Source organism: Telmatherina bonti (genome assembly GCF_933228915.1).
Source record: "Telmatherina bonti genome assembly, chromosome: 17".
NCBI classification, from domain to species: Eukaryota; Metazoa; Chordata; class Actinopteri; order Atheriniformes; family Telmatherinidae; genus Telmatherina; species Telmatherina bonti.
The window spans coordinates 33,059,337-33,086,799 of NC_136615.1; the positions used below are offsets into that span (position 1 = coordinate 33,059,337).

The following is a 27,463-nucleotide window of genomic DNA, read 5'->3' on the forward strand; positions in this document are numbered from 1 at the left end:
CATCAGGTCCTTATCAGGTCACATCAGGTCCTTATCACGTCTTCATCAGGTCCTTATCAGGTCTTCATCAGGTCCTTATCAGGTCACATCAGGTCCTTATCAGGTCACATCAGGTCCTTATCAGGTCTTCATCAGGTCCTTATCAGGTCTTCATCAGGTCCTTATCAGGTCACATCAGGTCCTTATCAGGTCACACCAGCTCCTTATCAGGTCTTCATCAGGTCCTTATCAGGTCACATCAGCTCCTTATCAGGTCACATCAGGTCCTTATCAGGTCACATCAGGTCCTTATCAGGTCACACCAGCTCCTTATCAGGTCTTCATCAGGTCCTTATCAGGTCTTCATCAGGTCCTTTTCAGGTCTTCATCAGGTCCTTATCAGGTCACATCAGGTCTGGATCAGGTCACATCAGGTCTGGATCAGGTCTTCATCAGGTCCTTATCAGGTCTTCATCAGGTCTGGATCAGGTCTTCATCAGGTCTGGATCAGGTCACATCAGGTCCTTATCAGGTCACATCAGGTCCTTATCAGGTCTTCATCAGGTCTGGATCTGGTCTTCATCAGGTCCTTATCAGGTCTTCATCAGCTCCTTATCAGGTCTTCATCAGGTCTGGATCAGGTCTTCATCAGGTCCTTATCAGGTCACATCAGGTCCTTATCAGGTCACATCAGGTCCTTATCAGGTCTTCATCAGGTCCTTATCAGGTCCTTATCAGGTCACATCAGGTCCTTATCAGGTCTTCATCAGGTCCTTATCAGGTCTTCATCAGGTCCTTATCAGGTCACATCAGGTCCTTATCAGGTCACATCAGGTCCTTATCAGGTCTTCATCAGGTCCTTATCAGGTCACATCCGGTCTGGATCAGGTCCTTATCAGGTCTTCATCAGGTCCTTATCAGGTCACATCAGGTCCTTATCAGGTCACACCAGCTCCTTATCAGGTCTTCATCAGGTCTGGATCAGGTCACATCAGCTCCTTATCAGGTCTTCATCAGGTCCTTATCAGGTCTTCATCAGGTCCTTATCAGGTCTTCATCAGGTCCTTATCAGGTCACATCAGGTCCTTATCATGTCTTCATCAGGTCCTTATCAGGTCTTCATCAGGTCCTTATCAGGTCACATCAGCTCCTTATCAGGTCACATCAGCTCCTTATCAGGTCTTCATCAGCTCCTTATCAGGTCTTCATCAGGTCCTTATCAGGTCTTCATCAGGTCCTTATCAGGTCACATCAGGTCCTTATCAGGTCTTCATCAGGTCCTTATCAGGTCACATCAGGTCCTTATCAGGTCTTCATCAGGACCTTATCAGGTCTTCATCAGGTCCTTATCAGGTCTTCATCAGGTCCTTATCAGGTCTTCATCAGGTCCTTATCAGGTCTTCATCAGGTCTGGATCTGGTCTTCATCAGGTCTGGATCAGGTCTTCATCAGGTCCTTATCAGGTCTTCATCAGGTCCTTATCAGGTCACACCAGCTCCTTATCAGGTCTTCATCAGGTCCTTATCAGGTCTTCATCAGGTCTGGATCAGGTCTTCATCAGGTCTGGATCAGGTCTTCATCAGGTCCTTATCAGGTCACATCAGGTCTGGATCAGGTCACATCAGGTCCTTATCAGGTCACATCAGGTCCTTATCAGGTCTTCATCAGGTCTGGATCTGGTCTTCATCAGGTCCTTATCAGGTCTTCATCAGGTCCTTATCAGGTCTTCATCAGGTCTGGATCTGGTCTTCATCAGGTCTGGATCAGGTCTTCATCAGGTCCTTATCAGGTCTTCATCAGGTCCTTATCAGGTCTTCATCAGGTCTGGATCAGGTCTTCATCAGGTCCTTATCAGGTCACATCAGGTCACATCAGGTCTTCATCAGCTCCTTATCAGGTCTTCATCAGGTCCTTATCAGGTCTTCATCAGGTCCTTATCAGGTCACATCAGGTCCTTATCAGGTCTTCATCAGGTCTGGATCAGGTCTTCATCAGGTCTGGATCAGGTCTTCATCAGGTCCTTATCAGGTCACATCAGGTCTGGATCTGGTCTTCATCAGGTCCTTATCAGGTCTTCATCAGGTCCTTATCAGGTCTTCATCAGGTCTGGATCTGGTCTTCATCAGGTCTGGATCAGGTCACATCAGGTCCTTATCAGGTCACACCAGCTCCTTTTCAGGTCACACCAGCTCCTTATCAGGTCTTCATCAGGTCTGGATCTGGTCTTCATCAGGTCCTTATCAGGTCTTCATCAGGTCTGGATCAGGTCTTCATCAGGTCACATCAGGTCTTCATCAGGTCCTTATCAGGTCTTCATCAGGTCCTTATCAGGTCACACCAGCTCCTTATCAGGTCTTCATCAGGTCCTTATCAGGTCACATCAGGTCCTTATCAGGTCACATCAGGTCCTTATCAGGTCTTCATCAGGTCTGGATCTGGTCTTCATCAGGTCCTTATCAGGTCTTCATCAGGTCCTTATCAGGTCTTCATCAGGTCTGGATCTGGTCTTCATCAGGTCTGGATCAGGTCTTCATCAGGTCCTTATCAGGTCTTCATCAGGTCCTTATCAGGTCTTCATCAGCTCCTTATCAGGTCTTCATCAGGTCCTTATCAGGTCACATCAGGTCCTTATCAGGTCACACCAGCTCCTTATCAGGTCTTCATCAGGTCCTTATCAGGTCTTCTTCATCAGGTCCTTATCAGGTCACATCAGGTCTGGATCAGGTCACATCAGGTCCTTATCAGGTCACATCAGGGCCTTATCAGGTCTTCATCAGGTCTGGATCTGGTCTTCATCAGGTCCTTATCAGGTCTTCATCAGGTCCTTATCAGGTCTTCATCAGGTCTGGATCAGGTCACATCAGGTCTTCATCAGCTCTTTATCAGGTCCTTATCAGGTCTTCATCAGGTCCTTATCAGGTCTTCATCAGGTCCTTATCAGGTCTTCATCAGGTCTGGATCAGGTCTTCATCAGGTCCTTATCAGGTCACATCAGGTCACATCAGGTCTTCATCAGCTCCTTATCAGGTCTTCATCAGGTCCTTATCAGGTCTTCATCAGGTCCTTATCAGGTCACATCAGGTCCTTATCAGGTCTTCATCAGGTCCTTATCAGGTCTTCATCAGGTCTGGATCAGGTCTTCATCAGGTCTTCATCAGGTCCTTATCAGGTCTTCATCAGGTCCTTATCAGGTCACATCAGGTCCTTATCAGGTCTTCATCAGGTCCTTATCAGGTCTTCATCAGATCTTCATCAGGTCTTCATCAGGTCTGGATCTGGTCTTCATCAGGTCTGGATCAGGTCTTCATCAGGTCCTTATTGGGTCTTCATCAGGTCCTTATCAGGTCACATCAGGTCCTTATCAGGTCTTCATCAGGTCCTTATCAGGTCACATCAGGTCCTTATCAGGTCACACCAGCTCCTTATCAGGTCTTCATCAGGTCCTTATCAGGTCTTCATCAGGTCTTGATCAGGTCTTCATCAGGTCCTTATCAGGTCTTCATCAGGTCCTTATCAGGTCACATCAGGTCTGGATCTGGTCTTCATCAGGTCCTTATCAGGTCTTCATCAGGTCTGGATCAGGTCTTCATCAGGTCACATCAGGTCTTCATCAGCTCCTTATCAGGTCCTTATCAGGTCTTCATCAGCTCCTTATCAGGTCTTCATCAGGTCCTTATCAGGTCATCAGCTCCTTATCAGGTCTTCATCAGGTCCTTATCAGGTCATCAGGTCTGGATCAGGTCTTCATCAGGTCCTTATCAGGTCACATCAGGTCACATCAGGTCTTCATCAGCTCCTCATCAGGTCTTCATCAGCTCCTCATCAGGTCTTCATCAGGTCCTTATCAGGTCACATCAGGTCCTTATCGGGTCTTCATCAGCTCCTTATCAGGTCTTCATCAGGTCCTTATCAGGTCTTCATCACGTCCTTATCAGGTCACATCAGGTCCTTTTCAGGTCACATCAGGTCCTTATCAGGTCTTGATCAGGTCCTTATCAGGTCACATCAGGTCCTTATCAGGTCACATCAGGTCCTTTTCAGGTCACATCAGGTCCTTATCAGGTCTTCATCAGGTCCTTATCAGGTCTTCATCAGGTCCTTATCAGGTCACATCAGGTCCTTATCAGGTCACATCAGGTCCTTTTCAGGTCACATCAGGTCCTTATCAGGTCTTCATCAGGTCTGGATCAGGTCTTCATCAGGTCACATCAGGTCACATCAGGTCTTCATCAGCTCCTTATCAGGTCCTTATCAGGTCTTCATCAGCTCCTTATCAGGTCTTCATCAGGTCCTTATCAGGTCTTCATCAGGTCCTTATCAGGTCTTCATCAGGTCTGGATCAGGTCTTCATCAGGTCCTTATCAGGTCACATCAGGTCACATCAGGTCTTCATCAGCTCCTCATCAGGTCTTCATCAGGTCCTTATCAGGTCTTCATCAGGTCCTTATCAGGTCTTCATCAGGTCCTTATCAGGTCACATCAGGTCCTTTTCAGGTCACATCAGCTCCTTATCAGGTCTTCATCAGGTCTGGATCAGGTCTTCATCAGGTCTGGATCTGGTCTGCATTGGGTCCTTATCGGGTCTGCAGCAGTTTTGTCGTCTGAACAGCTTAGCGAGTCTTCGTCCTCTCTCGTCCTTCCTTATCTTTTCTTGTCCTCTCTCGTCCCCTCGTGTCTCAGTAGTTTTCCGCTCGCTGTCCTGAATGTCCAGACCGGCTCTGCTGTGCAGCGGTTTTACAGCTGATCTCTGCGTCCCCGATCAGCTTTCAGCAGAAGAACTGTTGATCTGGCTCAGATGAAATCTGAGAATGTTTCTGATGTCTTTCTTCCTTGGCGTGAACAACCTGAACGCTGCAGGACAGACGGACGGACAGTAACGTTGAAGTAACTTCGCTCATGAAGGCTGGAAAGAGAAATCTGAAGCAGGGTCCCCGTTTCTGGTTCCTGTTCTCAGCTGGTTTTAGCTCTAGGAAGTTTTCAGGTCATGGATCCAGAAACGGATTCTAACACAGAAACTTCACTGCAGTTTGTCCTTCATCTTCATCTTCATCTTCTTCGCTGTCCTGGAGCAAAAGTCTCAGGAGGAGACGGTTCTGGACAGCTTGGTGGGCACTTTTAGACATCCTGAAGTCTTCTTCATCACAGCTGATCCTCCTCTTCCTGAACTTTAGAACGATCCGGTTCTGGGTTGTTTCAGGTGGGATCATTTCTGCATCACGTGTTTTTATTTGGGTTAAATAAGAGGCGTTGGTGTGATGGCCGCAGGCTGGGGACGTCACGTCGGGACTGAAGGGAGATAAAATCTGTGTTCATCACGACATGAAGCAGCATGGAGACGGAAAATTCCTGACAAACATGAGTCATTTTATGAGTCGGCTGCTGAGAGAAAGGAAAAGGAAACTGAAACGTCCGCATTTTAAACTGATGACTCAGCAGAAAACTCTAAACTCAGAAGATCTCATTCATTCATGTTTTAACATTTTTATAAGTGTTTTTTTTTCTTTTGTGATTTTTTTTGTGTTTCTGAACAAATTTAGTGCATTTATTTATTTATCTATTCAGTTTGTATTTTATTTTATTTTTACAATTTCATTTATGTATTTGTTTTCTTTTTTATTTTTCTTCTGAGATTTTTTTTAAAATATTTTGAATTTCCCCCTTTTCTTTGATTACATTTATTTTTATTTCATGTATTTGTTTATTTTTTATTTAAAATTAACTATTTAATTTTTTATTTTTATTAAATATTTTTTAAAGTAATTTTGTATTGTTTGTTGATTTGTTCTTTCTGCCTTTATTTATTTATTTATTTTTTAATTAAATTTGTTTTTTTTTTGTTTTTTTTTTGTTTTCTTTCATTTTGTTTTTAATTTTATTTATGTGTTTAGTTTGTCCCATGGTGTGAAAACCAAGAATCTTTCAGCAGCTCCAGGAGAAAATGAAGTAAATAAAAGTAAAACAGGATAAACAATATAATCAGAATAATTAGAAACAGGTCAATAACTCTGCAGATGAAACATTACCTGGTTATTTACTGTGTTGAAGAGTCTGATTGGAGGAAATAAAGGAAGTACTTTTTAACTCAGACGAATGAAATGAGCTGCTGTTTCTGACTAAACGTTAGAATCTATGTAATAATGTTGACGTGTTTGTCTCTATAAAGTAACTATTAAGCCCCCCTCCTCCCTCCACGTCCTCCCGCCAGGTGATGAGTTGAGCAGCTACAGCTGGACATCGGCGAGATGATGGAGGAAGACAGCCGGCCTCTCCTGAGCTCAGCCTACACCGGAGAAAGTTACTCACACCGAGGCTCCACAGACTCGCTGGACGTCAAGCCTAAAAGGTGGAAAACACAAACCCATCACTCTTCTGGTGTGTTTACAGATGTTTCTTCATGTGGAAGAGTTAAAACAGACAGATCTTTATCTAAAACCCTTTTCAACCAATTGATGGATGTCAGGCTGTAAAGTCTGTCATTAACCGATACCAAACAAGTTTGTTTGTTTGTTTTTAAGTGTAACAGGAGCAAGCGATTGCACCCGTGTGTAAAATATTTTGGGTCGGTGCTTTGATTTTGAAAAACTATCTGCTGTTCTCCAAGCTGCGAGCTGGTGAGTATCTAAACGGCAGGCCTGTTGGTCAGGAGTGAAAATAAATCATAGACACCAGAAATATGTCATATTCATTCATGTTTTTTTTAAGCTGACCTCCATCTGCTTTATTAGCAGACGTTTTATTATACTCCGATCTTTCTGTCGTTCACCTTCTTGTGTCTTTACACCAAATCTTTCTCAGCGTTTTACCAACAGCATGAACCTTTCCATTAATCTGCTCCCATACGGTCAGGTTTCTCATGTTTTGTCTCCAAACTCGCCGTCCTGCAAACCACAAAGCTCTTATTTAAACAGAGCCCCTAGCTGCCGTTATGACTGGGTATCAAGTCAAATTTCAAGAATCGATTCAATTCTGAAATTTAGAATTGATTATCACAATTGGATCTGATTTGTTCTGATCTAATATGGTTTTAGGCAGGTATTATTTTATTTATTTATTTTAATTTACATGACTGTGTTGTTATATACGTATTAATACTAGTATTATATTGACATTCAACAACAAATTAATGAGGTATTGGAGGTTAAAGATGGCTGTAAGGAGCAGTTCCCCTTCCTAGAATGACTGAAGCTTAATTTTCACCGACTGGTATGTTTGGAATGACTTCTTCAGAGAGATGTTTGTGAGACACCATACATCGTGCGGTTCTGCTACTTTCATTAGCCGCCTGAAGCCCTCATTTTCAACAACAAAATACAGGTGCATGTCCTTGCAAATGAAGCCCGGAGAAAAAGCAGAATTGGCTCGTAGTTGTAAAGTTTTCTTGAGTTTCATCGGTTGCGGCCCGGTCGACGGCTTAGACATGGGATCTTGGTGATGTCTCAACATTTGGTTCCTCAGGTTTGTCGTATTTCCGCAAAACTTCACCTCCGTTTGTCATGTCTTGCAAATCGCTTTGCTTTTGTCGAGTTCGTCTTTCTGTTTGTCTCTTCTGAGTCTGAAATGTTTCCAGATCTCGCCTTAAACGTTTCGGCTGTTTTCAAAGCCGGGGTTGGCTAACAACGCCAGTGCCAGACACAATGTTCAGTCACTGTTTTAAAGTCCTCACATGAAGCATGCATGCGTATTTTCTAGAGCTGTGGCGACACGCTTTAGTCCCGATTCGATTCTAGTACAATTTTCTTCGGGTGCCAATTCAATTTAAATTGCAATTCTCATGATTTCTAAATATTGTTGACTCTTGTAACCTAAAAATAAACAAACAAAACAAATGTACAAAACTTTTTTTGCTCGTCATTTTTGTTGGTTTTAATTAGAAAAAAACCAACACAATTGCCAAACATCATTCTGCTGCTATTATGTCCAAGAAGACATGCAACAACATTAATAAAAACAATAAAAAAGGCAAAAATTTTATTATGGATTTTTTTTATTTATTAAAAAAAAATATTTTTAACAAAAAAATCAATTTTAAAATTGTGAATCAAAAAATCCCAATAATCCATTTGTTGATTTGATTTCCCCGCCCCTCGTAAATTCAATGACGCGGCAAAAAGGTTAAAATTGACCGGGGTAAAAATGTCTTTAAAAAAATCGATTTTTGGACTTATGGATTGATCTTTAGTAGGGCAGTGACGACATGCTTTTGTCCCAATTCAATTCAATTCCGATTTTTTGGGTGCCGATTTGATTTAAATTGCGATTCTCACAATTCTTCGATATTGCCGATTTTTGTAGAATAAAAGCAAAAAAAATGTATAAAACTTTCTTTTTGGTCGTCATTTTTCTTGATTTCAATTGGAAAAAACGACCCAGTAGCCAGACCATTAATCAGCTGCTATGATGTCCAAGAAGACAAGTAAAAAGATCAATAAAAAACAATTAAGACAAAATATTGTAATGGATTGTATTTAATTATTTGAAAAAGAAAATAGATTTTTTTAACAAAAAAATATAAGATTTTTAAACAAAAAGTCGATTTTAAAATTGTGAAGCAAAAAATCCAGATTTTCGATTTTCGATTTTTTGATTCGATTTTCCTGCCCCTCTTTAATTCAATGACGCGGCAAAAAGGTTAAAGTTCAAAGGGTAAAAATTTCTTTAAAAAAATCGATCTTTGGACTTAATATGAAAATGGATTCAGAATTGCGAATCGATCTTTTCAACACACCTCTACCTGCCGCCCAATCACAGTCCCTCAAACGTTCTGGATCGCACACACAGATTCCCACTCACAAACTGGGATCTCAGCAGATCCGGTCTGAGTGTTGCGTGTTTTTACATCACATTCCCGGCGGGATCATGTTCTGGTGGAAGAGGTGACATCTTCCACCCTCCCCAGCCATGTCCCGACCTGCTGCTTTCAGGAGGCAGCGACTCCGTCTCCGTCACCTCGTGTTCTTTTCAGGCTTGTGTGAGCTGTAAATATTGTTCGTCCGCTCTCAGACGTGTCTCATTGGCGTGTAAATGACGGCATGCCTTCGCTGTGACAGCGCCGCTCATGATGAGAGCAGCTTCTGTGACTCAGACCTGGAGGTGTGGAAGCGCCTGAGCTCTGCATGGGTCAACATGTGCAACAGAGAAGACGTGTGCATGAACCCTTTCCAGTTTCCCCCGCCAGGCTGGCTCCTCCTGCTGACTGTGTTTGTCATGCTGATAAATGTGCTGCTTGAGCTTCTTGGAACCCACTTAGAGAGGAAACGCTAAGATGTGTGTGGGAGTTTGGCACCACCCTGGCATCATTCCCCGCTGTATTAACAGTTTGTGTGAATTTTAATCCACTTTGGTATTTCACGTTGACCAACGATCTTTCTGGCACATTAAAATGTGCAAACACTCCTTCTTCCAGCCACTCACACACACACACACACGTGTGTGTGTGTGTTTAAATGAGCTGCTTGTGTGTTGTAGAAGGTCGCAGCCTGTCCACGCTGTGTCTTCTCCACATCAGAGTCTTGTGGTTTGACTGGATATAAAAAATGTTCACATCATAAGAAGTTTCAGCTTTTTGTGGGATTTCACAACAAATCATTTCCAGAATTTTCTCTCCTTCTTGTTGAAGCCCATTTTTATTCCTTCTGACTGAAATAGAGTCCAAATAAAAGTCTCGTTGCTATGCTACACGTTAGCATTGCTCCTCCCCCAGTGTACCCCCCCAGTGGTTTTAGTCAGTCTGAGGTTAATGTGACCTTTAATAACCTGAATAATTGTATCTGTCCAGTATCAACCCCTAAACTCAGACTCCATCATCTTCCATCCATCACTCGTCTTTCCAAACTGGTTCCAGATCTGTCAGACTGGGAGGACATTTCTGGGTCTCAGCTCTCTCCAGGTCACCAAACACATCTTCTTTAAAGTTGTAGGTTCTGGTTCAGAAGCTTCTGTTCTCCAGCTGATCTGGATTTAGTTGTTTCCCGCATAGACATCATTTAAACGTAGACGCCTCATTGTAGGCTGCAGACTGATCCAGCGTCGCCGCCATATTGGATGGGTCTCTGGTTTCAAGTCTTGCTGTTTTCTGTGGAACAACGCGTATATATTACACACAAACAAAACAATTTTCTACATTACTGGTTTATAAACAATGTTAACACAGTGAATAATGTACTAAATGCAAATGATAAATCTTATGAGGTGTTTATGGAAAAATATGATATTGATGTTTCACAAAGAGAGTTTTACATGGTAGCATAATTACCTCCACCAAGGAAGTTATGTTTTTACCGGCTTGATCTGTTTGTGTAAGCTATGGATGGATTTTCATGAAATTCTCAAGACTTGTTAGAAACGTGAAAAGGAATAACTGCTTTTGGTGGTGATCTGGATCACCGTTTGGATCCAGACCTTGGCAGAAGTTTACAATCTCTAAGTGTTTTTCTGGATAACTTCTGAACTGCAAAGTTTTGATACAGTACTTTATTTTCAGACTTTGTACAACTATATCTCTATATTGATAAATTAATACATGTAAATAAAAGAAAGAGTCGACTGTAGTCAAAAGAAAGCAGCAACTATTACCGTATTTTGTTCAGCATATGGTTGCAATAACCAGCTAAATGCTGAAAGCAGATTTTGTGGAATTACATTTCACAAGGTTGAATAATAATTTATTTAACCAGATAGAAATGGAAAGATAAATCCAAATGCATCAATCAAACATGTTAGTATCAAATTCATTCATACATTTATTTATACTGCAGCTACCTTATGTCTTAGTTAAATAATATATATAAAAGTATTTTAGCATAAAAGCACGTTGTTTTTAATGTTTTACAGTGATCTGTATCATAACAATATCTCTGCCCTTTGTAACAAACCAAACCGTGAGAAAAATCAGGTAAAAATCAGTGAAGTTATTGTTGTGGTTGGACCTACACCTTGCAAATAAATCCATTGGAGGTGAATGGGAGACCCATCCAAGATGGCGGCGCGATGAGACGTCATCTTGTATAGGCAGCGAGATGCAACGCAGTGCCGATATGATGTCTATGGTTTCCAGTCTGAAAGTTTTTGGTCCAACAGTGAATCTGGAACTGGGACCTGTTCAGAACTTCCTCCACCATGTTGGAAGCCCCACATCATGATACTGCCACCACCGTGCTTCACTGTGGGAACGCTGGTTTCTCTTCCTGGACTTGTGTCCAGAAAGTCCAGCCTCGGTCTCGTCATGCAACAGAACATTTCTCCAGCTTGACTTTATGAGACTTCATGATAATTCTGGCTGAAATGTTTTTCTTCATCAGTCCAGTCTTCCGTCTCCAACCATAGTCTGTAGTCCAGGTCTTCATAACGTCCCTGTTGTCTCCACCTGCTGACGATTCACTCTTCTCCACGGTGGATCCAAAGCTGACGAGATGTTTCTCCTGACCGACTCATGTCATGGTGATCTGGTAGAACCAGGATGTCTGCTGCAGCAGGACACATAGGAATGTCTGGGAAGTCCACAGAGGACAGCTGGACTTTATCTGGAGTTAATCAGTCGCTTTAACGGATGGAAGAAAGCTAGAAGATGAAGTTTGAGCCTATGGGTGTCCACACTTACACAGTCAGGTTCCTGAAGGATTAGATTCAGGTCTCAGCCTTTAAACACATAAACCTGTTGTTGTAAGAGGAGAAGAAAGTGACTGGTACTGGTCTAGTCTGGAAGGTTCTGATCCGATCCTGGTTGTTGCTGGAATTGGTTGGTTTTGTGTTTTGGCAGGCCTTTCCACGTGGAGCCCAGGAACATCGTAGACGATGACCCACAGGAGCGAGTCTCAGCCGAAGCGGCCATCCTCAACAGCAGACTGCATTACTACGGCCGGCTGACGGGCTCCTCTGATAGGCAGCTGGTACGTCACGCCGCCTTTAGCTGCAGCGGCGCTCGGTAGATTAGTGGGACTCCTCAGTTTTTCTGTCTGAAGTTTCCTGCTCTTCGTTTAGCAATAAATAGAAGAAGTCCCAGTTTTATCTAAAATGTTCTCCACTTTGTGTTAAAAACTATTTATACAATAAATGTGTTATTTAGGTTTATTTTTCAGGCATTCAACAACTGGAACTGAAAATGATAAAATAAATAAAGATACAACGATACTTTCACATCAGAAGGTCAATGTGGATAAAAATGTTGCGTTCAGGAGCATCTGTGGAAACTCTTCTGCAGTGCTGGAAGTCGTATTTGGTTCTGATGCTGGTTTTCCCTCCAGAGTCCTCCGAACCATGTGATCCCACAGCCAGAGGAGATCTACGTCTACAGTCCACTCGGTACTGCGTTTAAGGTCGCAGACAGTGAGCACGCCAGTAAAAACCCCAGTATAATCACCATGTAAGCCCCGTCGCCTCCTCCCGGCGCCAGTCGAGCCGGTCCGTCACGCTGAATCACGCTGCTTCTCTCTCCTCACAGCTTCGCCATCTGGAACACAATGATGGGAACGTCCATCCTCAGCATCCCGTGGGGGATCAAACAGGTGATTCCCTTTCCTCCCAGCGTGTTCGTTGCAGTTTACACCTGATAATGAAGTGATTTTATTTTCCTCCTTTTAGGCAGGTTTCACTCTGGGCATCATCATCCTCGTCTTCGTCGGCCTGCTCATGCTGTACTGTTGTTACATCGTCCTCAAATCACCGAAGCAAATACGTACGTTTTGCATCTTCTCCTCTTCCTCCAGATCAGACCAACTTATTTTCATTACTTTAACCGACTAGACTTATCAGAAAAGCCAGTTTTGTAGCAGCTTGTTGGTGATAAACGTGAAGCAGTAGGGAAGTCCAGCTCGAGGCTCGTCTGGAAGGAACGTACGCGAAGCTGGAAAGCTTTACGGATCGTCTGCTGGTATTCACCTCCTGGAGTTTTCTGCTACGTGTAGCGAGGACATGATGGAGGCGTTCGTTGGCCGCTTCTTTTCTATCTTTTCTACCTTCAATCTTCTTCATCATTCTTGTTAAAAGGAGTTACCGTGGAAACACGTTATGTCTGTGTGGCATGATAAAAAAGAACAGATGAAACTAAAACACGAAGAACGTTTTTTGGATGCATGAGGATTTTTCTGAATGGAAACAATCGCATCTCTCAGAAGGTCGACCGTAATCACTGATCCGACATGAATATCAGCTTGTAAACTGTCGGATTGAGTCGTTTTCTCACGTTAAAGTTCCCGTTTCACCGCGTCCAAAGCCGATTTCTGCCTCAGATGATCATTTTTGTGTAAGGATGCAGTTTATGTGCAGCGTCTTCTCCAAAACATAGATGTTGATTCTGTAAGAAATAAAAATGGAAGATTTATCTTCCTCATTATCTTGTCATTTTTATCTTATTACAAGTTATTATATCTTTATTTCAAACATAAAAAAATAAATCAGATAAAACAGCAAAACAAAAGACAGAAATGAAAGAATTACAAAAAAAAAAAAAAAAAGCAAAATACCAGTACAGAAGTTGGAAGAGATAAAAACTTCATAAATCCTTCCTCTTTAAATTAGTTATTATTTTTATGGTCACATACTTGAGATGTACAGTTTCTGAGACATTTTGTATAATTTTGATTAAAACTTTGGTCAAAATAAACACAATTGGATTCTTATTTTCTGCCCCAAATAGATACCAGGAGGAGCAGACTGCACATATTTTGGCATATCACATATTAATGTCACACTATATGTTAATAAGTGGTAATTAAACCTCCAAAATGGATCATTTTTAAAATATATATTGTTAAAGAGGCAAAAAAAGACCTCATATGGAAAAAATGGGACTTTTCTTACCGTTTTTTATGGGCTGAGCTTTAAAGGATTCATTTAAATTGAATATTGAATTGAATAAAATATTTTAATTATGAATGTATGAACATTTATAGATAATTAACCACATCTTTACTTAACTATTACAACAGAACAATAAATTTTCATAGTTATTTGTGACTTTATCAATAAGGAATCGTTTGCTTGTATTTTTTCTGACACAATTAGACACAATAGGGAAAAATGATGCCGACACACACACACTCCCTATTTTTATACACCGTATAATACACGGCAGACGTGCTCCTGCTCGGCGCTGAGGTCCCTCTTCCCACAGCCTCGTATCAATCATTAGTTTGGACTTGTTCTTCCATACAACATGATGTTCTCTGTGTTTAGCTTCAGGCTTCGAGAACACGTCCGACTGGGAGTTTCCTGACGTTTGTAGGTACTACTTCGGAAAGTTTGGACAGTGGTCCAGCTTGGTCTTCTCCATGGTGTCCCTCATTGGAGCCATGGTGGTCTACTGGGTCCTCATGTCCAACTTCCTCTACAACACTGGACAGTTTATCTACAGTAAGTCAACGAGGACATGCAGGTGTGACATGAAGCTGTGGTTTGGCATCACTGAGCTGCTTCCTCTGCCCACAGACTACGCTCATCACGTCAACATGTCCGACTCCGAGTTTGGGACCAACGGTTCGGACAGAGGTAAGACGTCTGCATCATGGTGTGAGTTTTTGGCAGGATGGACGTTGTAACCTCCTGGGAACTGGCTTTCCACCAGTTAAACCAGCATTTTTTGGTTGGTTACAGCTGGACGTCATAAAGGTTGACTTGATCAGACTAAGTAACAAATACAGCTGTGCGATGAAGAACTTACACACTTCAGGACATAAATCATCTGGTCTTCATCAGGTCTTCGTAAAAGATTTCAGATTTAAGAACTCTTTTTTTTACATAAGAACGGTTGTTGAATGAGTCCCAGTGTCCTCTGGACGGACCAGAACAAAGTTGACACGTTTGGTCCTTCAACGCGTCCGAGCAGCTGTCAGCACGGCGGTGGAGGGATGATGATCTGGGCACCTTGCAGTCATTCGAAGGACCATGGACTCGTCTGGAGACAGATGTGAGTCCATCTGTCTGACAGAAGTCTGGAAATGTCTCATGCAGCAAGATGGTGATCCTAAACACACCAGCAGGTCTGGAACCATCTGGACCAGCAGTCTGGTTCTGGTCCAGTGTCTCCAGCTGAATCTTTACCTGACTGCAGGAAACAGACAGGCTGGAGGAGGACCAGGTCTCAGTGTGGTCCAGTTAGAGTCCAGACCTGATCCTGGATGACCTGAAGCAACAATGAAAGTGGAGTGGAGCATAATTCAATGAAAGAGACTGAAAACATCGTCCAGGAAACCGTGACTGCAGCTTCCTGCTGCTGGAGGAGCTTCTAGAAGCTGCTGGATCACAGAGAAGGACCAGTTTTACACCCTGGTTCTGAAGTTTAGATTTTTAATAACGATGCACTAAAATGTTTTTAAGGACGCCTCTGTAACTTTGTACTAAATGAGTCGTTCCAACATATTTTCCCTGAAGACTCCTTCATGCAGATACTAAAAGCATCGGACCCCCGTCCCTCCTCGTCCTGAAACACTGCTTAGTTTAAGCTTTTAGCCCGACTTTCAGCATAAATGCTGAATTCTGACTGATTCCTGCCTGGTGAGGAAGCCAAAGTTAAAAATAGAGACTGATCATCTACTCTGTAGTGTTTCTCAGACGTGTTTTATTAATGAAATGTAGCAGGAGAAACCCAACGTACCAAGGCAGAGATGGTGCTGCACTGCTAAAGCTAAGACCTCCTGAAGCCCCTAAATGGACCATCATTGACTGAATGCACAAGTAACAGCATTATAAGGGCAAATGTGTTGATATATTGTTTATCAGATTTTGACAAACCTCTTTTATTTACTTTGGTATCTGGTTTAAAAAGTTCGGGTTTTTAGGCTCCTGAAATGCCAGTTCCATGTGAACGAAATGTTCCTGCATAAATGCTTTAACTTGTCTCAGTGTGGACTGGTCTTAATGGCTCTGAATGGTAAAAGCCTCTGGGGGTCCTGGGCCCCAGCTTGGGAACAGCTGTACTGAAAACAACAACTGTGTTATCAGGCTGTGTGGTCATTTTTTGTTCATTCGTTCCTCAGTTATCTGTCCGTACCCGAACACGAACCCTGGCGGGAACCACTCCACCGCCTCATCGTGCCTCAGCAGCAGTGGAAGTAACGCCTCCGACGTCGACTCTTTTGAGCGCTACTGGAGTAAAAACAACACCGTCCCCTTGTACCTCATCATCCTGCTGCCGCTGCTCTGCTTCCGATCAGCTTCCTTTTTCGCGAGGTTCACCTTCCTCGGTAAGATGAGACCACCAGAAATACACAAACCTGGATTGATGCTGTTTCAGACTAGTGTTTAGTAGATAGATACGCTCAATACTTTGATTTCTTATTGGTCGATCTGTCTGAACAAGCTGTCGGCACCGGGGTAAGACGTTGATTCATCGTAGTTTCTCATTTTTACAGAATGAGGAACGACTGAAACGTTCTTCAAGGATTTTGAAAAACATTTTATGTGAAATTCATCAGTGAATACAAAATATAATGTGATTGATCTTTCACATTCGTTAATATTAATTAATAATACATGAAATGTTCCTACAGTGTAACGTGGAGGTTTTAACAAACACTAAAGTGAATTCTGCACTTTTTATATTTATATTCCCTCTGAATTCGGTGTCTACTCGGGTGGAACATGGATGGATAACTAGATAAATTTTAAAAAAAAACTGTACAACAGTTTGATGTTAACGCAAAAAAAAAACAAAAAACAAAAAAACCACAGCTAAAATAAATCTAATTTTTAGGGATGCACCGATACCGATATCAGAATCAGTATCGGCTCAATACCATGTGTGTGTACTCGTACTGGGTATTAATTAAAATGTACCGATACCACACTAGTCAAGCCAGTTCAGATGTGTTTGATGACATGCTTCGGACGTGTTTTAAAATAAATAAATGTGACATTTTTTGTTTCACTAAAAACTAGATCTTTGTTTCAAAACCACACGTGTCGTTTCGGGCTGTGACGATACGCTTTTGTCTTTAATTGATTTGATTCCGATTTTTTGGGTGCCAATTCGATTTAAATTGCGATTCTCACAATTCTTTGATATTGCTTATTTTTGTAAATTAAAAACAAAAAAAATGTAGAAAACTTTTTTTTTTATATCGTTATTTTTCTTGATTTCAGTGAGGACAAAACAACCCAGTAGCCAGACAATCATTCTGCTGCTATAATGCCCAAGAAGACAAGTAAAAAGATCAGTAAAAACAATAAAAATGACAAAAATTTGTAATGAGTTATTTTTATTTATTTGGAAAAAGAACTTGATTTTTTAACAAAAAAAAATTTTTTAAATTGTGAAGTAAAAAATCCAGATTTTCAATTTTTCGATTTGGTTTTCCACCAGTATCGGTGTTTTTATGTAAAATGTGTCAAATCAAAATAAAACTTGTTGAAATTGTTAGATCTCTAATGTTGTTATATTTGTATTGGTGAGGTAACTTCAGAAAGGATGGGTCATTTATTACAACCTGATGAAATCTGACACAGTTATAACAGCAATAATAACCATAGTCACAATAATGTTCACATTAACACATCTGGTATCGGCAAATATCAGTATTGCCAGATATTCAAATTTCAGATATCAGTATCGGATCGGAACTCCCAAACAGTGGATCGGTGCATCCCTACTAATTTTCTTTCTGAGCTCAGAAAAAACAATCTGGTCTTTAAAAATATTCAAGCGTAAAGGTCAGCCACAGGTCAACCTGCCATAAAGCTTCAGACCTGACTTGTGTTTGTGAACACCAGGGCTGATGGAGGTAAAACACGCCAGTGACGCGATCAGCCGCATTCTGGAGCTAAAAGAAATGATAAAAAAGCAAAGCAAGAAGGCGACACGGTACATACTGCAACAGATAAAAAGTTAAAAGGAATAAAAGGATCCAGTAACTCCACTTCACCAACTGGGTCTCTACAAACCGAGTCTGCTTCTTTAATCCGAATCAGAATTCATTTGGCGCGTTCACATTTCCCCGAACGAAGCGGACTTTCCGAGCAAACGGACTCAGATGTGAATAAAAAAAGTTGTGTGAATGTGTCCCTTAAAAACCCGTTTTTCCCATTTTTCTCAAGGATTCCTCCTGATTCTCTGAACCGTTTGATGACGTTACACCCCGTAGATGTTGGGGTCGTCAAAGTCTGAAGAGCATTTTTCTGAAATTGTTCCAGAGTATTTGGGTCCAGTTTGTCTCAGACTGGTGAAGTTCTGTCCGTCTTTCCATCTGGGAGACTCTGAAATGCGGCTTTCATGCCCGTTATGTTGCCATTTAACCTTCTTAGTTGCCAAACGCTCCTTCAGTTTTTTACTTTTCCAGCATTTTGTTGCGGTTCCAGCTGTTTACAGATGTGTTGCTGCATCAGATTAACAACCTCTTATTTTCCATCAGATGATAAAACGTCTGTTTCATCATCTGATATGTTGTTTATCTTCTGCTGGGAATAAAATATGACCCGATGAGATTTACAGAGCATCATATTCTGGTTTTACTCACAGTTTAGAGAGTCCCAACGTTGTGGAAAATGGAGGTTGTTTATCTGGCTTGTTGCCCTCCGACCCTCCTCTTCATCCCTCATGTTACTCTGTCTCTTCCAGGCACTATTTCTGTTGTCTACCTGATTTTTCTGGTCACCTTCAAAGCTGTCCGGCTCGGCTTCCATCTGGAGTTTCACTGGTTTGATGCTACACAGTTCTACGTTCCAGGTAAACCTAAAAGATTTTTTTGCTCATCTCATCTCGTCAGACCTGGAGACACTTTGACACACTGCCACACAGAGGTCATGAGCTGCGTTTCAGTCCCAGTTTCTGACTAAAGAAACAGGAAAATATGGGAATGAGAGCAGCTTTACTGGGAATTCAGCTGGAACATCCAACTCAAAGGAAGGTCAAGTGGTGGAAATGAGGGTTTATGTGAAGGAGATCTTGGAAAGCAGTCAGCGGAGGGAGACTCTGTTCCAGAAAGGCAGCAGAAAATGAATGGATGGACATAAAAGTGCTGTTTCTAGCACTTACGTTGCACTCTTATGAAAGGTTTGCTTTTATCACCACATATAAAGCAAAAGCTGCCTCGTTAGCTTGAATAAATCATTCTTATCTCATATTTAAAAGTTAGTAGTGCAGCTCGTTATTACTTAGAAAGACTGATTAGGAATATAAAACGACATAAAAGCAGCGATTTAGCTGTGAAACAGGATTTGCACCTTATTCACGTTTTATAGTTTATAGTAAAAATGCAGTTAAAACAGATCCATCATGTGATCCACATTAGTACAGAGAGGAGTCCGACAGCTGAGGGTTCTGGTTCCTGGAGCCAAACTAGGACCCGGTTCTACAGAGAGGGGTCCGACAGCTGAGGGTTCTGGTTCCTGGAGCCAGACTAGGACCCGGTTCTACAGAGACGGGTCCGACAGCTGAGGGTTCTGGTTCCTGGAGCCAGACTGGGAGCCGGTTCTACAGAGAGGGGTCCGACAGCTGAGGGTTCTGGTTCCTGGAGCCAGACTAGGACCCGGTTCTACAGAGACGGGTCCGACAGCTGAGGGTTCTGGTTCCTGGAGCCAGACTAGGACCCGGTTCTACAGAGAGGAGTCCGACAGCTGAGGGTTCTGGTTCCTGGAGCCAGACTGGGACCCGGTTCTACAGAGAGGGGTCCGACAGCTGAGGGTTCTGGTTCCTGGAGCCAGACTGGGACCCGGTTCTACAGAGAGGGGTCCGACAGCTGAGGGTTCTGGTTCCTGGAGCCAGACTGGGACCCGGTTCTACAGAGAGGGGTCCGACAGCTGAGGGTTCTGGTTCCTGGAGCCAGACTGGGACCCGGTTCTACAGAGAGGAGTCCGACAGCTGAGGGTTCTGGTTCCTGGAGCCAGACTAGGACCCGGTTCTACAGAGAGGAGTCCGACAGCTGAGGGTTCTGGTTCCTGGAGCCAAACTAGGACCCGGTTCTACAGAGAGGGGTCCGACAGCTGAGGGTTCTGGTTCCTGGAGCCAGACTGGGACCCGGTTCTACAGAGAGGGGTCCGACAGCTGAGGGTTCTGGTTCCTGGAGCCAGACTGGGACCCGGTTCTACAGAGAGGGGTCCGACAGCTGAGGGTTCTGGTTCCTGGAGCCAAACTGGGACCCGGTTCTACAGAGAGGGGTCCGACAGCTGAGGGTTCTGGTTCCTGGAGCCAGACTGGGACCCGGTTCTACAGAGAGGGGTCCGACAGCTGAGGGTTCTGGTTCCTGGAGCCAGACTGGGACCCGGTTCTACAGAGAGGGGTCCGACAGCTGAGGGTTCTGGTTCCTGGAGCCAGACTGGGACCCGGTTCTACAGAGAGGGGTCCGACAGCTGAGGGTTCTGGTTCCTGGAGCCAAACTAGGACCCGGTTCTACAGAGAGGGGTCCGACAGCTGAGGGTTCTGGTTCCTGGAGCCAGACTGGGACCCGGTTCTACAGAGAGGGGTCCGACAGCTGAGGGTTCTGGTTCCTGGAGCCAGACTGGGACCCGGTTCTACAGAGAGGGGTCCGACAGCTGAGGGTTCTGGTTCCTGGAGCCAGACTGGGACCCGGTTCTACAGAGAGGGGTCCGACAGCTGAGGGTTCTGGTTCCTGGAGCCAGACTGGGAGCCGGTTCTAGAAAGAGGGGGGGTCCGACAGCTGAGGGTTCTGGTTCCTGGAGCCAGACTGGGACCCGGTTCCACAGAGAGGGGTCCGACAGCTGAGGGTTCTGGTTCCTGGAGCCAGACTGGGACCCGGTTCTACAGAGAGGGGTCCGACAGCTGAGGGTTCTGGTTCCTGGAGCCAGACTGGGAGCCGGTTCTACAGAGAGGGGTCCGACAGCTGAGGGTTCTGGTTCCTGGAGCCAAACTGGGACCCGGTTCTACAGAGAGGGGTCCGACAGCTAAGGGTTCTGGTTCCTGGAGCCAGACTGGGACCCGGTTCTACAGAGAGGGGTCCGACAGCTGAGGGTTCTGGTTCCTGGAGCCAGACTGGGAGCCGGTTCTAGAAAGAGGGGGGGTCCGACAGCTGAGGGTTCTGGTTCCTGGAGCCAGACTGGGACCCGGTTCCACAGAGAGGGGTCCGACAGCTGAGGGTTCTGGTTCCTGGAGCCAGACTGGGAGCCGGTTCTACAGAGAGGGGTCCGACAGCTGAGGGTTCTGGTTCCTGGAGGCAGACTAGGACCCGGTTCTACAGAGAGGGGTCCGACAGCTGAGGGTTCTGGTTCCTGGAGCCAAACTGGGACCCGGTTCTACAGAGAGGGGTCCGACAGCTGAGGGTTCTGGTTCCTGGAGCCAGACTGGGACCCGGTTCTACAGAGAGGGGTCCGACAGCTGAGGGTTCTGGTTCCTGGAGCCAGACTAGGACCCGGTTCTACAGAGAGGAGTCCGACAGCTGAGGGTTCTGGTTCCTGGAGCCAGACTGGGACCCGGTTCTACAGAGAGGGGTCCGACAGCTGAGGGTTCTGGTTCCTGGAGCCAGACTAGGACCCGGTTCTACAGAGAGGGGTCCGACAGCTGAGGGTTCTGGTTCCTGGAGCCCAACCGGGCTGGGTTTTGGTTTTCCAGTGACATGTGATCCGTGTCCTCCTCCAGAGTTCAGGCTCCTGTTCCCACAGCTGACTGGTGTCCTCACTCTGGCCTTCTTCATCCACAACTGCATCATCACCCTGATGAAGAGCAACCGAGACCAAGAGAACAACGTGAGTCCAGACGATACGTGTCTTTATTCTGGCTCTCCGCTGCCCCCTGCTGGTGTTTACTGGTATTCTGTGTTTATTCTCCAGGTGCGGGACCTGTCTGTGGCCTACCTCCTGGTGGGGCTGACGTATCTCTACGTGGGGGTTTTGATCTTTGCTGCCTTCCCATCACCTCCTCTCTCCAAAGACTGCATTGAGCCCGTAAGAATACGACATGTTTGCAGATATGTCTGTGTTTTATGATAAATCCTGACAGAGGTGAGAGAAAACGACCTGAAGAGCTTCTGATCATTTCTCAGAGACGTTCAAAGTTTTACTGATCAGAAGATTTTCCTTCAGACAGAGGAGGCTCCTAACGGCAGGAGGAACTTAGCAAAGCTGTTTGTCAGCAGCAGCCCGTCGCAAAGACGCGTCTCTTCTTCCATTTCTGTTGTTTCGTCTGCGACAAACAGCAAAGATCCGACAGAGAACAGCAGCATTTCTCAGAACAACGGCAGAAACTGGACAAACTAACTGTCTCCATGGAAACGTGCATGTCATGAAGCCGTTCTGAAGGAAGGAAAGCGGAGATATGTCACATGACCCAAGATCTGCTGGAGGTTTTCCTACACGGTTCTGGTTCTGCTGCAGAATTTCTTACCTGGTTCTGGTTCTGTTGGAGGTGTTTCTATCGTGTTCTGCTTGAGGTTCTCCCGCCTGGTTCTGGTTCTGCTGCAGAATTTCTTACCTGGTTCTGGTTCTGTTGGAGGTGTTTCTATCGTGTTCTGCTTGAGGTTCTCCCGCCTGGTTCTGGTTCTGCTGCAGAATTTCTTACCTGGTTCTGGTTCTGTTGGGGGTCCTGCTGCTGTGGGAACTTTTTGCTGCCGTCGTGAACAAAGACATGAATCTGTTTAATCTGCGGTGCTCTGAGTTTCTGACCGACGACATCATCATCATCATCATCATCATCTTCCTCCTTCTATCCGCTTCCATGCAGTTCACAGGAGAAACAGTTCAGTTCATTTATTAATTTAATTAAATTAAAAGACATTGAGATGGAATTTTAATAGGTTAAGCTGAACTGTTTGTACCGGACCGGAACAAACCCAGACTTCAGAGGAAGAGGAAGAGCGCAGCTTCATCTTCCTGAAGATGCTGCTCATCACTTCACTTAGTGATCCAGGAATTCTGGTTCCTCCCAGACTCCTCCGGCCTCCAGTTAGGAGGTGCATTGTAAAAGTTCATAACAGTCCAGTTAGAAAAAGACAAACCAGTATGGCCTGTTTGGAAAAGCTGCATCTGAACAACCAGTTATTAATCCTGGTTTGGTTTGGACTAAAACTGGATTAAACTGGATTCTATATGACTGGACAGCTGCCTTACATCTTATCCATCAATAAATCCATCAGTTTTACTTGAATCCTGACATGACAGGTGGTTGTTTACCGCTTCACTCTTCTGTCCTCTGCCTTCCAGAACTTTCTGGATAACTTCCCCAGCAGCGACGTCTTGGTGTTTGTGGCTCGGACCTTCTTGCTGTTCCAGATGATCACCGTCTACCCCCTGCTGGGATACCTGGTGCGCGTCCAGATTATGGGACAGCTCTTTGGAAACCATTACCCCAGGTAGCAAAAAGTAAACATTTTTACTGCCATTAAATCAAACACACACTGTTTCCATATTTCCACACGTCTTCCTGCTACTATCTACCTGCTGTCCTCACTGCAGCACCTTCACCTCAGCTGCATCCCAAACGTCTTCTTGGCTTTATTCCAGCCATAGAGGATCATTATTTTCCTGCTTTTCTCATCACTTGTTGATCTTTGGCTGCTCCTGATTGGACGTTACCGTCAGTTTAAGCTCTCTGATTGGTGGAAAGTCTGACAGGAAGTGTCTTCATCATCATGTCCAGGTGGAAATAGAGGTCTCTTAACAACATGGTAGTGATATTGATGAAGATAAATAATGGGGTTAACATGGATCATTTATCATGTAGAGTCTCTGAATAAACACTACATGTTGTGTCAGGATTGTAAACCTCCTGGACGGATAGAAATGCTGGAAAACCTCCGTAGACCACCTAGAAGTTAAACTATCCATCAGTATTTACCTCACAGAGATGCAGACTACCGTTCCTGGGACACTCCTGATGATAGACGTGAAAGTGCTCGTTTCGTTACTTTTTTTTGATCAGTTTATCCTGAGTATAAACTAAAACTGTTCATAAGTTTCATGTATTTTTGCTTCCTTGTGAAATCGTCACACCAGTTTTATAGTCGCTGCGTTGACTTTAAGTCCGTCCGATGATTTTAAGGTTCTTTTAACCATTACCTCTGCCAAGGAGGTTGTGTTTTCGTCAGAGTTTGTTTGTCTGTTAGCAACATTACTGACAAAGTTATGGATGGATTGTAATGAGGGTGTCGGGATATGTTGGGGGTGTCACGAGGAACAAATGATGAAATTTTGGTGGAGATCCGTAAGAGATCCTGGATTCTGGTTTTTAAAGAAGCAGACGGCGCGCCACTGACGACCACGTCATCGTATGTAGTGGTATGGCCGATTGGTATGACCGACACCTCTTTCTAATCATGTGATATGGTAGAATCACGCTGATGTCATCATGTTTACATAAATGTGACCAATCCGCACCGACAAAGCAGGAAATGTTTGTGATGCTCAATAACCGACACCTGTTGTCGTCCAATCAAACGGATGTTGCCGGGCAGAAAATGGTGATTTTGTCCGCCTGACTACTCCCGAAGCACCATGGGAAACGTAGTCGCTTTACTGAATGCAGTTTTATGTCGGTGGATTAAAGTTTTGGAGGCAAAACAGCAAAGATAAGACAGAATATGTAGTGATGCATAAATTCAGCTTCTTTCAACTCTGGTTGAGTGAATCTTGGTCACAGCAACATTAATCTGGTATGACTGGAATCTGTGGGATGTGTGCTCTCAGTAGAGGTGCTGTTTGTTTGTTTCCATGCCGCTGGGTGGACACCAGGGTCCAATATTTATGTTTACGTATTTTTGCAGACTTTGTTTACTTGGTCTTTTAATTACCTCCGCCAAGGAGGTTGTGTTTTCATCAGAGTTTGTTTGGTTGTCTGTTAGCAACATTACTCAAAAAAGTTATGGATGGATTTTGATTAAATTTTCAGGATATGTTGGAGGTCTCACAAGGAACAAATGATCACATTTTGGTGGAGATCCTGGATTCTGGATCACTTTGAAGTTATGTTGGGTGTTGATCACAATATGCTTGGCGGAGGTCTGCGCTCCACGAGTGCTTTTCTAGTTTCTAAATGTCTTAATGGTCTTGGGCCTTTGTTATTTATCTGACCTGAGTTTAGATTATCGGCACTCGCAGACCCCCAGGTCCTCTGGTCGGCCCCCTGATTGATCCGAAGTTAGGACTAAAACTGATGGTGAGGCCTCGTTCCACCACTACGTCGCTCCACTCTGGAACAACCTACAGAGAGCCTACAGGGCTGCAGAGACTCTTGTTTTTAAGAGTCTCAAGACCTTTTTCCACTAAATCTTTATTGCATCTTTTATATTTATTTGATCTTCTGTTTTTTTTTTTATTTAACTCCAGTGTTTTCCTTATGGGGACCCACCACACCAGGGATTCTACCTGCTTGGTCTGCAGGGTTGCTGTTGCAGCGATCGTTTTGACTGGGTGGCTGGGGGTCCTGCACTGCAGCCCTATGGCTGCGGTGGGAACCTTAGCCTGCTGTGATCGGCGGTCCCTGTAGTGGCGCCTGCATGGTCATGGGTGGTTCCTGGTGTGGGTGGATCCCCAAAATGTTGTTTCCTCACATCAGCGTCAAGCTAGATGTTTATTATCTTTATTTTTAATTTAATTTTTAAATAAATTTTTTTGTGGGAGTTGGAGTTAGGGTTATGGGTAGGATAGGAAAAAGGGGGGGTTTGGGGTGCTTGTGCATCTGTTGTCACCTTTTGACACCCTCTAATATTTCTCAGGTAATATTTAAACACAATGTTCTTGTCTCTCTACAGTTTAATTCACATTCTTGTTCTGAACATCTTCATCGTTGGAGGAGGTATTCTCATGGCCAGGTTTTATCCCAACATCGGATCCATCATACGGTATGTCTATACGAATTTTCCATTCACTTTTGCATCATACATTTAAATAAACAAGTAGTTCAACTCACTCTGTGCTCAAATCATGGCTTTTTTATGTTGTTGTCTTTCTAGGCTTGGTTTGAAATTTAGCTATTTTAACCAAAATAATTCATACACGCTACATACACGACTTTATAGCCAGGACTGGTGTACGAGGCACGTTGAAGCAGATACGGAAACATTTAGTTCTGAAATGTTCCAAACTTCTTATTTAAATAAGGTTTTAAAAACAATCTGCTTAAGTTTAAATGAGAACGTCAACTCCAAAAGAGTCGGGTCTCTTTGTAAAATGTAAGTAAAACCAGAATTAAATCGTTTCCAGATCTCATGAAGTCGTATTTTGTTCCCAGTAGAAGATAAACAACAAATCAGATGTTCAAACTGAGAATCTGACAGCAGCAAGACGTCTGTAAAATGTTGGAACAGAAACAACAAAAGGCTGGAAAAGATTAGATAAGCTTTATTTGACACATGCACAGTTATCCACAGTACAATGTGCAGTGAAGCGTGTTTTTCTACAGCTGCTAGCAGTGAGGAAATGAGCAGATAGCATGAAGGTGTAGTGTAAGGAGCACGTCAGAGAGGCAGAGTCTCTCAGATGGAAAGATCGACAACGCTTCATCAATCTGAGACAAACTGGATCGAAAAGTTTCGGGAAAATGTTCCTCTGATTTTGAAGATCCACCATCTAAGTGTGTAGTATCAGAAGATTCTTGAGGAATCTCTGTATGTCTAGGACAAGGCTGGATGCTGGTGACCCTCTGCGTTGTAAGCAGATATGATTCTCTACTGGAAACCAGTGCATAGACTCAGGATGATCCCAGAAATCACTGTCTGTGAACCCAGTTAACCCTGAAATCCAGAAACATGCCGTGTTCTCTGGACCAGAGCTCTTTTAAACTGGTCTGAGTGGAAACCTGGATGAAGATGTTTGTGTTTCAGCAGTGATGCTGTAACTAATCTCCACTTTCTGTGTCGCTTTGCAGATTTTCTGGGGCTACGTGCGGACTGGCTCTGGTGTTCGTCTTTCCGGCTTTAGTCCACATGATCTCTCTGAAACGGCAAGGGAGGCTGAGCTGGCTGTCAGCTGGCTTCCACAGCGTCCTCATCGTACTGGGCGTCGCCAACCTGGCCGCTCAGTTCTTCATGTAAGCAGCAGTCAAAGAAGACGAAGAGTTCGCGCCGGATCTCTCGCGATGTGGAAACGTCCTCCATCCAGCCAGATTGATGTCTGCTGTGACTCGATCGGATGTGACTTTTCTGCTCTAGGATTTTTATTTTTGATACAAATCAAGCTTTAATTTGTTTATTTCTTTGATTAAATCTTGGAGGCGTTTTCCCGTGATGCTGCTGATCAACCAGATAAAACCGGTTCGACTGTCGCTAACACCAACAGCAAACTTCTGTTTACAACAAAGTCACTTTAAAATGTTGAAACGAAGGTTTTTAGATCAATAAAATCTGTTGTTATCAGAACCCGATGGAAACCGCAGCTCTTCTCAGTCTAATGGTTTCCACTCGCCGTTGTCCGTCTCATAGCCTCTCGTTTCCAGTTACAACAAACTGGACGTCGCCTGATCAACACCACGACTCGCAGCTGTTTTATGAGCTGTTCCAGATCAATTTTAACAAATATTCTGTACAGCTTCCTCAGCAGCTGGTCGCCAGCAGATTATTGGCTTGTTATGTAAACTGGTCATGTTCTGTGTTTAACAGACGGTTTGTTTTGAATG

General features: G+C 43.9%; 1 protein-coding gene across 2 annotated transcripts in view; it reads left to right on the forward strand.

Moving 5' to 3' along the window:
• slc38a9 (solute carrier family 38 member 9) overlaps window positions 1-27,463 on the forward strand; it is a 39,834-nt gene that overhangs the window by 12,262 nt on the left and 109 nt on the right. For both annotated transcript variants that reach the window (XM_079256929.1, XM_079256930.1), the window contains exons 2-15: window positions 6,185-6,322; window positions 11,735-11,864; window positions 12,219-12,337; window positions 12,416-12,479; window positions 12,556-12,649; window positions 14,149-14,325; window positions 14,401-14,460; window positions 15,948-16,154; window positions 18,524-18,631; window positions 21,497-21,603; window positions 21,688-21,801; window positions 23,056-23,204; window positions 25,602-25,691; window positions 26,717-27,463. The exon at window positions 26,717-27,463 is cut by the window's right edge and continues 109 nt beyond it. In XM_079256929.1, the coding sequence (XP_079113055.1) occupies window positions 6,222-6,322; window positions 11,735-11,864; window positions 12,219-12,337; window positions 12,416-12,479; window positions 12,556-12,649; window positions 14,149-14,325; window positions 14,401-14,460; window positions 15,948-16,154; window positions 18,524-18,631; window positions 21,497-21,603; window positions 21,688-21,801; window positions 23,056-23,204; window positions 25,602-25,691; window positions 26,717-26,882 (1,686 nt within the window). In that variant the 5' untranslated portion in view covers window positions 6,185-6,221 and the 3' untranslated portion in view covers window positions 26,883-27,463. The remainder of the gene's footprint in view (window positions 1-6,184; window positions 6,323-11,734; window positions 11,865-12,218; window positions 12,338-12,415; window positions 12,480-12,555; window positions 12,650-14,148; window positions 14,326-14,400; window positions 14,461-15,947; window positions 16,155-18,523; window positions 18,632-21,496; window positions 21,604-21,687; window positions 21,802-23,055; window positions 23,205-25,601; window positions 25,692-26,716) is intronic.